The 13,565-nt window shown below is 36.1% G+C and overlaps 1 protein-coding gene across 1 annotated transcript in view; it reads right to left on the bottom strand.

Moving 5' to 3' along the window:
* Window positions 1-13,565, bottom strand: part of LOC145674418 (uncharacterized) — a gene marked incomplete in the record, with an annotated part of 974,191 nt that overhangs the window by 380,290 nt on the left and 580,336 nt on the right. Inside the window, 1 exon segment of the mRNA XM_081744455.1 lies at window positions 8,946-9,107. Within this exon segment, the coding sequence (XP_081600581.1) occupies window positions 8,946-9,107 (162 nt within the window).

Here is a 13,565-nt window from a genome sequence, read left to right as displayed (position 1 = left end):
GGAATGAACGTTTATATGAACGAACATATGAATAGTAGAAAAAATTTCGTCGACTACACTTTTGTGAACATCTGAACGAATCGTCCGAACTATGAACTAATAATCGATTCGTTCGAACTATGAGAAAAATCGAACGAATCGATTACGGTCGTTCGATTATGCCCATCTCTAGTCCCTATAAGGAAAGTCTACTGAGTTTTCAAAACACGTCCCCCATGATTTGCGCCAGTGATTCCTGCTATAGAGTAGGCTATTTAGCACCATTTATTCTGGTTTCGGCTTTCAAATGCACAACGGTCGTACACACGACTGTTAAAGGAGCTCGCCATGTCGAAGTTGGGGTTCAGAATGTTGATGCAACAACTCACAGTTACACAATCCAACCGATCATTTCTGCTGATGGCATTGCTCATCCGATCCTTTATGTTTGCCTCAAAGAACTATCAAGCAAAATTCCTGCTAAATCACGTTTTCCTTTCCCCAAATATCCAAATTTGTATGTTGTCGCTTCCAGGTTACGAGAACGCACAATGTTGCTCCGGAAAGAATGGGTCAAAGACATGTATGCCAAGACTGCACTTCCTGAATCATACCTCGTTGTGGATTCTTGGGGTACTTACAATAGCATGAATCACATGGCCTCCGGTAACATGAAAGTTGATATTGACAACGCGACCGATTCGAAGGACTGATATCCGATGTATTTTACTTCCGACCCCTTAAAACATTCACGAAACATATTAATAATCACATCGCAGCCGAAGAACTCGATATTGATATAAGACACCGCAATGAGATTCTGAAACGTCAGTCCTTGACACACGATTAGTTCTGTTCTCCGAGATTCAAAGAAATTATTCAGTTCTCCTGGAGTAAAGCTGGGCTCGATGTTGGTGCGGTTGGTAAATTCTTGACATCGAAGCAATTCTCTTTTAGCTTGACTGGTGACGACTGTGCGTTGTGTGAAACATCGCAATTCATTATGTGTGGCTAGTGAGAGAAGATCCTTTGCTTTAAACATTTTTATCGTGATTTTCATTACCATGTAGATGTAAATGATTACGTAGAGTACTTGTATAACTGAACATGTCAATTCTTGTCATTTGAAGGGATCTTGTGGAACATAACAATTACCAGTCACTTGAAAAATAAACACACTGCTAAACAAGACTGCACTTATTTAATATAAAAACACATTTACACGTGACGTTTCGATCTTCTAGCCAAGATCCTCATCAGACGTACACTGAGTGATACAAAAAACTAACACAAACGCTCCATAACATCCAAATAATATTCACCATTAACAGTTTGGCCCTGTGGATCGAATTCCTGAAGTATAATACGGAATCGTAAATACAATCAAGATTGTCTTTTCATGTGATTTTTGAAAACACAATTTCTTAGCTTTCGAAAAACCTGAGGACTTCCACGTAGCACTTCGATGTTTTGTTTGCGGGTCGTACCAGAAGTACCAAGTCTCATCCCCAGTTACAATCGGTTCCAGAAATGTTCTGTTCCGTCTGGCTGTTTTAATCAAGACCTTGTAATATTCAACGCGAGCAAGTTTTTGGTTGTCAGTTAAGTTGAGGGGAACAAATCGAACACAGAGTTTCCGTTTCTTTAAATCCCTGCCGTAGTATTTAATTCCTCCGCCATCCATCTCAGTCGAATTCGCATGGATGATCATTTCACGCACTTGTTCCACCAACACATCGCAATTTTTGTTTTACGGTCTACCTGGCTTTGGGTCGTCTTCCAAGGACTCATGAAACTCCCGGAATCGCGTATACCACTCGAACACACGTATACTAGACAAGCACTCATCACCATATACTTGTTTCATCATTTCCAATGTTTGTGTAAATGTTTTACTTAGCTTAAAACAAAATTTAGTGTTGGCTCTTTGCTCCATCGCGTTTTTGTGACGAAGTAACACCAGATACACCTACTTTTCTTGCTATAACTTGACACTACGTTAATCGGTTTTCATGATTGTAGTCTCGTTTTCTTGACCAGATATCCAGGTTTCCGACGATATGTTGCTTCAGTAGATGGAGCTAGTGGTTAAATGTAAAGAAAAAGTTCTGTTACTTTTCCGACGTACTGTATATATTAAAGGAATTTTGCCCTAAGACTATAAGAAAATTCATTCATAGGTCGATTTTGTATTAAATACAGCGCTAAAGAATATAGAAATACTAAAATGCATAAACTTAAAGAGCTAGTTTTGGCTTTAGTTGCTGAAAATCATTTTTGCATAAGATATAGCTGATTCGATACAATGCATTGCTTACGTTGTTGTTAGCAGGATTTATGAAGTGATGATAATCGATTTCGGTTATGGATAAACTGAAATCAATAACGTGAAAGAAAGTCAACATACAAAAGAGAAAAGAAAAGCTAAATGTAACCTATCGAAACAGAGGGATTGATTAAAAAAAAAAAAAAAAAAAAAAAAAAAAAAAGCTTGACACAGTACACTAGTCAAATATAGTCTGGGGCTTGGCAATATTTGCTAACGTAAGCGACAAAGCCCTCGTTAGCACAACCATTTCTATGTCGCTTCGAGAGAGATTAATGCATACAGTACACAAAACTTGCGCATCTACATACTCAATCTCTCTCACATACACCATATAAAAATACTCACATATAGATTTTCCCCTCAGTGTTGGAACTGCTTGTTGTGCACATACTACGAACGTAACTATAGACATTTATATGTATTTGGCAGTGCGTTTTATAACCCATACTGGATAATATGTGATATGAAGAAGCAGAAGATCGAAACTAGTACAGAAACTGTCTTTAATATCCCATCAAGCTATGTAAAAACTCACTTTCACCCTTTCCAGTGTCTTGCATACTGATCCCCCTTTCATCCCTTCACTTCATCGAGGTACGGAGAGTCCCCGTGCGAAAGTTGATTACTTTTCGTTGGCAAAAGCTATCAGCAAAACCATTGCTTTACACCCTCTGACGAGAATCTTAGTTTTTTTCTTTTTCTTTTCTTCTCGGTTTCCAATATTATCCTTCTGCTTCTCATATTACACACACACACACATATTATATATATATATATATATATATATATATATATATATATATATATATATATATATATATATATATATACCTTTTCATCATTCTCTTTCATTCATTTCTTCTTTCTCTTTCCTTCACTTTTGCACTTTCATATTCCACTCCTCTTTTTTGCATATTCTCCTCTCTTCCATCTATTTGCGTCCTTTTCTCCCTTTTCTTATGTATACACATACACGTTATATATATATATATATACATTTCGATAGCTCTTCTTTCTTAACTTTTCCGCTCAATTATCTAACCTTATCTTCCAACATTTCCTTCCAACTTCTCCTACTCCATTTTCTCCCACAAGGGCATGTACTCTCTCTCTCTCTCTTTTTCTCATCTTGTATCGTTTCTTGTTCACGTAAAAGATAGCTCTTGCTGCCATGTTGAAGGCGATAACAAGATACCTAATCACTTCGAAAAAGAGGGTGTTAAACACATCGCTTTAATGCTGCTAGCCCCTCCCCCCACCTCTCTTCACATGCATACTCTTCGTTTCTACGACCTCACTTGAAGATTCTTCTCTATGATCACAGAATTCTCTTCGCTAGATTAATATTCGCTTATTCTCTTTCGCTCTCTCTTTATGTGCGTGTGTGTGTGTGTGTGCTTATGGAAAGAGATCTTTTACGTTCTTCTCTTTCTCTTTCTCTCTGAGGGAAGGGGAGGGGGTGTTTCGCTGAAAATGAAGAAAGGAATCAGTGAGCGAACATTGATGTAATTACGATTCTAGAGGACCTCCTGCAAATCACCATTTCTTTCGGCACGTTCCGGATTATTTCCTTCTCTAACATGAATGATGTTGAAAAGAAGAAGGAAAATTAGTTAATAATTGCTAAAAATAACACTATTGCACACACACACATCCAAAAGCTTTAATTAGTATTATATTAAATATACGTGGGTCAGTCAAAAATTTAGTTGCACTCCTTTGAAAATATTTTCGGTCAAAGACCATTTTGATGAAACTGTGTGACAACACTGCAGACATGTAGCTGTATCGTGAGACAGCGAATTTCACGAGGTGTTCCGATAGTCAGTCATAAACATGTCTCAACAGCTGCAAGTGGAGTCCAAATTGGAAATGTATCTCAATTAATGCATCTTCTTATTGTGAAACACTAAAACGATTGCAAAAAACACTTAAAAATCGACCAGGTAAACTGTCCAAAGACATTGTAGTCCTGGATGATAATGCAAGACCGCATGTAGCACAACAAACGTGCGAACTTCTGACAAAATTTAGGTGAGAAATGTGGAATCACCCTCCTTATAGTCCAGACAGTGTGACTTCCATGTTTTTGGTCCCTTGAAAGACGAACTTGCAAAGCGACCATACTACTCGGATGGCGAGGTGAAAACAGCAGCCCAAGAATAGTTATCGGACATTGAACGGGATTTCTTTGCAGAACACATAGAAAACCTTGTACCACGCCTCGACAAATACTTAAATAACGGAGGTAATAACGTTGAAAAGTAGACTGTGAATGGAACATTACATACAAATAAAGTTATTGGAAAATTTATATCTTGTTTTATTTTCCGAAGCACTGCTACTAGCTTTGACTGGCCCTCGTATCCTCGTATTTGTTTTTCCTTCAGTCTTCATGGGAGAAAAATTTGAAAACTAGCAATGTCACTGAAAATGTTAGTTTAGAAAACTAGTAAATTTTGTTATAGTGACAAAAATTCTTAATTGATTTTTTTTAAAAGCAAATCTTGATTGTAAATAGTCATTGCATTTACTTTCAGTAAAGGGGCTTGTTAAGGTCAAACTCAAAATTTGGTGACCAATAACTCGTGAATTAAAAATCTCCGCTGAATCAAATTTGAATCGTTCGTAGATGTTAACAATCTTAATATGTATGTGAAATATCGTAGCGTGAAGGCTTTTGGTTTATAATTGTTTCGATATCAAACTTGGAGTTTGGATTCAAGTTAGTCTAAACCCCAAATTCGATGGCAAATATCTCAATCTTCACAACATAATATATCATATGCGTTGTAAGCTCATAAACGTCTACCACCATGCCAAGTTTCGTCGAAATATTATAAGCTTATGAAGATCTACCACCTTGCTAAATTTGGTCGAGATCTTATAAGCTCATGAAGGTCTACAACTATGGCAAATTTGGTCAAGATCTTATAAGCCCATAAAGATCTACCAACATGACAAATTTTGTCTTGATCTTATAAGTCCACGAAGGTCTTCTACATGCCAAATTTGGTACGATATCTTATATTATAAGCTCATGAAGATTTACCACCATTCCCAATTTGGTCGAGATCTTAGAAGCTAGAAAACTAAATACATGGAAGTTCGTCGGAATCGTAATACGGTAAATTATGAATGCGTTAAAATATCAAATAATACTTTTGATAAACTGGATACTTTCAAATATCTAGGAACAATATTAAGAGACGAAAGCAATATTCACGAAGAAATTAAATGTCGAGTAAAACCAAAGAATTCGTGTTATTATTCAGTTCAAAATCTTTTCTTGTCGCGAAGTCTGTTGAGGAATTTGAAACTTAAAAAAATATAAAACGATAATCATACCTGTTGTTCTGTATGGTTGCGAAACTTTGTCACTTACTCTGAAGGAAGAACGTAGACTGAAAGTATTTGAGAACAAGATCCTGAGACGAATATTCGGACCCAAGAGGAACGGAAATGGGGAATGGCGGAAACTTCATAACGAGGAACTACATAATTTATACCGTTTACCAAGCATTGTTAGGTTCATCAAATCTAGGAAGACTCAGGTGGGCAGGTCATCATTTGCCAGGATGGAAGAAATGCTTTCAAAATCTTAACTGGAAGACCAACTGGAAAACGACCATTTAAAATATCTAGATACAGATGGGAGCACAATATTAAGATGGGTCTCGCAGAAATAGGAATACAAAGTAGAAACTGGGTCCAGTTGGCTAAGGATAGAAGTCAATGGAGAGCTTTTGTGAACGTGATATTGAACTTCCAGTCTAGAGTTAGTTAGTTTTAGTTAGGATATCAAACTTAAGGTTTGGACTCAAGTAAGTCCAACTCCAAATTCGATAGCAAATATCTCAACCTTGACAACATAGTATATCATACGCGTAGTAAGATCATGAAGGTCTACCACCATGCCAAATTTGATGAGATCTTATGAGTTCCATGAAACGATATTAGTGCAATTTCTTGATTTCATTGAATTCAAATTCAATTTTGATACTCTATAACTCAGAAAGTAAATATCTATACACCATAATATTTCATAATATGCTAAAATGTGTACAAAGTTCGTCAATATTTACCACCATCCCAAGTTTGCTCAATATCAGATTAGTTTTATTGATTATGATTTAGTGAAATTACGTCATTTCAATAAGGCCAAACTCAAAATTGGTGGACAATAACTCAAGAACGAGTAGTCTGTATATCATAATATGTCAAGTACGTACTAAGCCATACAAGATATATTACCAAACAAGATTTGCTTAAGATCTGATCAGTATTTGTCGATAGCATACCACATATAATGACATTTTACTAAGTCAAATACTCAAAGACATGCATACCAAAATATATCACTTGTGTACTTTGTTTGTCACGTTCTACCACCATTCCAATTTTTGGTCAAGATCGGATAAATTCCATTAATCCCGTTCGAGTGAAATGTCTTGATTTTACTGAGCTTAAACCCAAATTCGATTACAAATAACTCAGAAACTTAAGATTTATACACCATAGTATGCCATACTTTGCTCGAATGTTTAAAACGCTCGTCAACCTTTAATTATATAGCGCCTTGCCTGGCTTATACTTCTCGGTTATATGATCTTCTATATTACGATCTCTATATGTATTATATATTCCTTGCCCCACATTACAATATTATTTTTAATTAGTAAGAGCTTAAAATGTAAATATAGAAAGAATCTTTACTTTTATTACCTAGACATGAGCTACCAGTAATTTCAAAATTATAGAAATGCATGATTCTTTGAAATCATTCACTTCGTGAAAGGCATTTTATTTTATTTTGTATCATTCAAGTTCAGAAGGAAGAGAAAACTCTGCTAATGACAGGGTTTCATTGCGGAAAGAAATTAATCCTTCACTCGTTTGAGAAATATATCCTTATAAGTGCACAATGCTTTAATTTAACGTTTATTAGGATAGAGCTAACATGCATGTACTGTATTGCCCAGTAATTCTTCTTCCAAATAGAAGTTAGCTTTTTTCTTTAAAATTTGACTAAATCAAAACTTAAAATTTGATAGCCAATCAACTGTGGTAAATACAGTGAAGAGGATCAAGCAAAACACACATATTTACATGTATGGAATATGAAATATGAATAGTCACAGTTACCCTTGCAGATGCTAACGGTTAACGGCTTGACTCAATTAATGACCTCGGCCGAGGTAATTAGCATCTATTACCAAAAAAAATCAACTAGCTTGATTTGAAGTGACCCACCTACTTCTATATATATTATATGGATAATTATCGTTAAAGTCACCGTTCCCGCGCAGGTGTCAACGGATTGATTTCATTAGTAAACTTGTCCAAGAAAATCGTAACGCATGACGTATAAAGGGTGTCACATGAAGAAAACAACTTTTGAAGTGCCCGCCATTTCTGTTTCAGTAAGTTGGCAGCACTGAACGTTACACGATTTTCATCTGTTGTCTTTATGGTTGGTAGTCACGCATTGCCGAATAGCGCACGATCGTCATCTGTTTTCTGTACGAGTAGGAATGAAGCGTTTCACGACGAAACACTATGTTGTCATAGTGGAAATCTTATTACAAATGTCGGGAATCGTTGTGCAGAGATTGTTCGCAAACTCCGTGAAACATGTTTGGTCAACGTCATCACAGTCGAGCTTATTCGGTGCATTACGTTAACGAAACATTCCACAGAGTCTGCGAATAGTTCTGCACAACATTCACATTTGTAATAAGATTTCCACTATCACAACACAGTGTTTCGTCGTGAAACGCTTCATTCCTACTCGTACAGAAAACAGATGAAAATCGTGCGCTATTCGGCAATGCGTGACTACTAACCATAAAGACAACAGATGAAAATCGTGTAACGTTCAGTGTTGCCAACTTACTAAAACAGAAATGGCGGGCATTTCAAAAGTTGCATCGTTTATATGACCTCCTTTACTACTCGAATGATTGCGTTTTAAAAAAAAGAATTATGATAAGAGAATATGTACTTCCTTAAATTACTGCATGAATATTATTTAAACCAAGCAAAACAATGTATGTAACAGAACATAATGATATAAACAGTACGTGGAGAAGAACAAAATGCATTGTTAGAAACAGTTTCAAACATGGCAAGACAAACCTGAAAATCTGAATTGGGCCCCGATCACATTCAAATTAAATAAAATGATATTCTTTCAAGTGATTAAAAGTGATCAGCTACATTCGTTAATATAATAAAATGTGCTTCTTCTTTCTCCTATTTAATTAGAATTTAATAAATGAGGCGTCTAGTATCAAAAGCCGCTAAATCTATTCTTTTAAAAACAAAATTGAGTTATATATCGCTTGTTATATATTTGATCTAAAGGAATTCCATGGAAATATAATTTTGTTTAAAAGCTTAATATTTCATATTAAAAAACTAGTTCAAATATGGGACTTTGTATGCGTGTATATGGAGCTTCACTGCACGTTTTGTGAGATTACTCGAAACTAATCGAAATGGATGTTGCGGATTTTGATACTAGGTGCCTCAAATATAAGATATAGAAATAATTTAGTCACGTCAGTGTTGTATAAATAGTCTTAAGTAAGCATTGTTATTAGTGCAGCCAAGATTGAGTAACTATGTTACTTACCTTCGAGTATTTTAACACAATCTAAATTGCCTAAATATTTGTCTGGATATCTTGGAGAATAAAATTCCATTTTGTCAGGGTTGCCAACGGTAAAATTATGACACAAGGGGTTGTAGTCGCTAGGAAACGGTGTGTCCATTAACATTAAATCGGTTTCCTTTCCTGAAAAGATAAAGAAAACAGGAGCAATTTTACTGTAGGTAATTTATATCCAGAACAAAATTTTGTTTGTTACAAATTTCTATGTTCCGTATACAACAGAGACGTAATGGTTGAATTTTTGGTGGGTATACGCTAGAGTATTTTCAAAAATATACCGTTGAGTTGAGTTGATTTTAGTTTAGCGTCCCTTTCAGCAGCGAGGCTATATGAGACGTGGACCTACTGATTAACGTGGAATCCGAACCACATGAGCAAAAATATACCGTATACCCACCCCGTATACGCTCGCTCTTTCGTAAGTTTAAATATACGATAGACTATAAAAATGTCAGGTTGGTATACACCGAATACTCCTGTATACCCTCCACTGCATCCCGGGGTATACTTCCCACGAGTGAATTATTCCGATTTTTTTAAATTCTTTTTTTACGACTGTAATTTACGATATTAAAAGCAAACATCGTTTAAAACCAATCTGCGATAAAATATTGTTTTAAAATAACTGCAATCACAAATGAAGAAGAAATGTTTTAACGCTAACAAACAAAAACAGTTGACCAATGTTTACTTGTAAACCAACAATCTTGTAAATAGGAAGAAAAGTCATAATTGTACACGTAGGCCCTTCTACTGTTAAGAAAGTTGTATTTTTAAAGAATCATTTTCATGTTGATTTGTGTCCTTTTTCGGTCATTTTGCGGATTACCAGTGGAATTCGGTTATCCGTGGTTGCTGCTCTATCCGATTCCGCTGATAATCGTGAATTTATCGTATTGAGTTTTGGAAAACAATATTTTGTAGTATTTGTGTGTATGTGTGTGTGTGTGTGTGTGTATGTGTGTGTGTGTGTGTGTGTGTGAACTCCCAATAATACGTATTTTCTGTCTTCAAATGAACAGAGGTGAGGTGATTTTAGTTTAGCGTCCCGTTCAGCAGCGAGGCTATGTGAGACGTGGACCTACTGATTAACGTGGAATCCGAACCACATGAGCTCCCGCCAGGAATTGAACCCGGGTCTCCCACGTTCAAATTAACAGAACAAGAAAACAAAATGTTAACATATAACCTTCATATAGTTAATAAATCATAGGCAGCCTATCTTGAAATGTTTATATTTGTCACTAGCCTTTTTCTTATAGGTGCACTGATATTACCTATCACGGAAATACATAAATACCCATAAAATAACTACTTAACATACTTTTCAATTTGATACAATTGAGGGGGAATTGACAATTTCGAACTTGGTTTGTAACATTGTTCATAAGTCTTGTTTCCTGTTTCTTCTGGCGGGCCCGATGCTTTTTGACTTGGCTACCAAATTTCGGTTGATGATTACATCACATAGCTCTTTCGTGAATAACTCCGATCTAATCAAATATCTATCACTCTACACATCTATCAGTGGTAGAGCGTTCACCTGTGGTGCATGGGATGCTTGATTCGATTCCAGCTCGCGTCAAGTGAGATTTGTAGTGTACATACACCATATGCGTGGGTTTTCTCGAGGTTCTCCCGTTTTCTCCGACCTTTTTCATTCTTCCATTTTCATTCGCTTTTCATCATCACCATCTTCTTTAGTCTCGCCGGCATATACGTGGGGCGGAAAATTTAAAGATTTCATTTCATTTTTTCTCTACTTCTGGTGGTTTCCTGCGGGGCACGGTGGTTCAATGGTATATAGTTTACCTCTGACGCGTGGAGTCCTTGGTTCGATTCCGGGCCAAGTAAGTTTGTGGTGGACATTTTGTCCATGGGTTTCCTTGAGGTACTCGCATTTCCTTCCACATCCTCATTCCACTGATCCTTCTATCATCATTCACTTGTCTAAATTACCCGTCTTCCGTACATTAAAGGGTAAAAATGTGGGACGTTAAACTGAAAGATTTCATTTGATTTTGTTTTATCTGGTATTTTCCTTTTGCAGTCTTTTCTAAACAATCTTTATATGATACACTTACTAACGATTTGAACTCTGTAAACTATACTGTAAAACGTATACGTTATCAGGTAGGTATAGCACTCTTACCTGAATAGATGATTCTTTGAAAGTAGAGTATGCATTTGGTGAGTCATGTGAGCAGTGAAACGCAATGTAAGCAAACGAACAACAAGAAGAAAATACAGTATAACGTACACTTTAAAAATATCTCATTGTAAATTAATCGAATTATTGTAATTATCATAAATACTTAAGTAGGTTGTAACTAAAATACAAGGAACACCACTAGAGGTGAGTGGGCGCAAGAAGCGGTGGAGATTTATAGTTTTAAGCATTGTCGCATTTTGTTACACCAAAAGCAGTTCGGGAAACGGGTCTAGTTGTGATATGTGTAGTTGAAATGAGCTATTGATATACAATATATTAAGTGTCCTAAAGTATGTTTACAAAACTTGAATAGCATTCTTGGACGACAATCCAGGTAATCCATGGCAAATATGTATGTCAGTACTACATACGATTGCAAGAAGCGTATGACATCGATACGCTAGCCTATCGGATGGTTACATCTTACATGTTTAAACCGACAGGACAGATCTTGAGACATATATCATACTCGATAGACTTGACCCTATGCAATTTTAACCTTTTTCTACTGTTAAAATAGGTCTTTTCATCAGGCCCGTATCCAGGGGAGCCTAGGGGGCGGGCCCCCCTAAATTTTTGCGGGCCCCCCTAAAATTTTCACGGTAGGATTGTAAATGAACTATAATATGGTGATGAACTATATTACTTTGGGGTCGGGCCCCCCTTGACTTCAGCCTCCCCCTACATTTTTGGGCTGGCTACCAGCCTGCTTCTCATCTATTTTTCATCCTTACTATAAGCACCATCGGGCTGTTCACCTCCGAAATCAACGAAAACAACTGCACTAACAACATATAAAGACTACCATTAGCTTGGAAAATATGCAGAACAGCGAAGAATATTATATGAAACATTTGTAATGTAATTATCAATGTACGTTCAATAATAAGTGTGAACTATCTACGTTAGTAGTACTTGATTTACATCCCATTGTAGGAACACAATATGCATAATACGTGAGATACCAACTATATAATTACGTACATAGAATAGAACGCCTGTCTTGTGGTTCATTGTTTAACCAAGAGTGAGTCCCTGTACACATGTTGAGAATGAATCTCAATTCACTTTGACACACAAGAGGATTGAGACTCGTTTTTAAGCGCATGATACTCACGGGATTGTTATGATGCACAGTAAAAAAATAAAAACAAGAGTTTCATATTTTTCACTGTTTGATTTTCATTAATATTAATCCAGTCATATATAATCTTGTGAGCTTCGTCATCGCTTGCGAATAATAAAATGGTGAACCAAAGGAGATTTCTGAATGTGAAGTTGTACTTTGTTGCTTGGAATGTGGATTTTCTAACATGGATTCCAAGTATGGATATGTTTCTCATGTATGAGACATCCGTATGACAAATTTACTTAGATTTTGAGTGCTAATATGAAAACATTTGGTTGTTTATAGAGAATAAGTTATACACTTTTAAATATTTAGGGTCTATGTTATAATTTTTGGGAGAGCAATAACTTAGAACATTTAATAATAGAAGTTATTTTTTACTTCTTCACAATTCTTATAACATGCGTACATAGCATTTGTGTCTCAGTGATATTATAACTTGCAAATATATGACGAATACAAGTAAAAAAAAAAAAAAAAGAAACGCGTATAGGTGTACAGTTTTATTATTTTGATATAGAGTATTTTGTGACTATTATAACCTACAGCACTGATGGCCAAATGGCGATCCGCGGGCTGGATGGAGCCCTTGAGTATGTTTCATCTAGCTCCCGAAAGAAAATGAAAACGTGTACGACTTATTCCCTTTTTAACTCCATGCGTAGCAGAAAGAGTATAAGATTTTTCACTTCCCATGTTATACTTATTAATAAATTTCCACTGATTTCTATATTATATACATATGGAACATCTGGATCAATTTCAACCAAACTTGATATACATGTGACTTACAATGTGGAAAGCATACTGTGGGGGTAAGACACCCCTAAAAGTGGGGTAAGACGCATCTAGAGAAAGTGCGAAACGGAGTAACATGTAAAAATAATAGAAAAAGACCGATAGAGTTCAATCCTAAATTTTCGGGGTCGCTGAAATAAATATTGACACTTCCAATGCCATTTAAAATCCAAGTTCAGCCACATCGGCATAAAGGGGGGAGAGAAAACGGTTTAAAAAATAGAACATCGAAAATGACCGAAATTATTGTTAAATCCATATTTTTCGGGGTTGCTAAGTTGATTGATGGCATTGGGGCTACGATGACTCAGTGGTAGAGGTTTTACCTATGCTTCGTGGGATCCTTGATTCGAGTAAGTTTGTGGTGGACAACATAGTGCCCATGGATTTTCTCGAGATATTCCCATTTCCTTCCACTTTCTCATTCCACCAATTCTTCCAT

This window comes from Thermobia domestica, chromosome 2 (genome assembly GCF_964235325.1).
Source record: "Thermobia domestica chromosome 2, izTheDome1.hap1.1, whole genome shotgun sequence".
NCBI lineage: Eukaryota > Metazoa > Arthropoda > Insecta > Zygentoma > Lepismatidae > Thermobia > Thermobia domestica.
The sequence above is the reverse complement of the archived record's forward strand: the minus strand, read 5'-3'. Positions and strand labels throughout refer to the sequence as shown.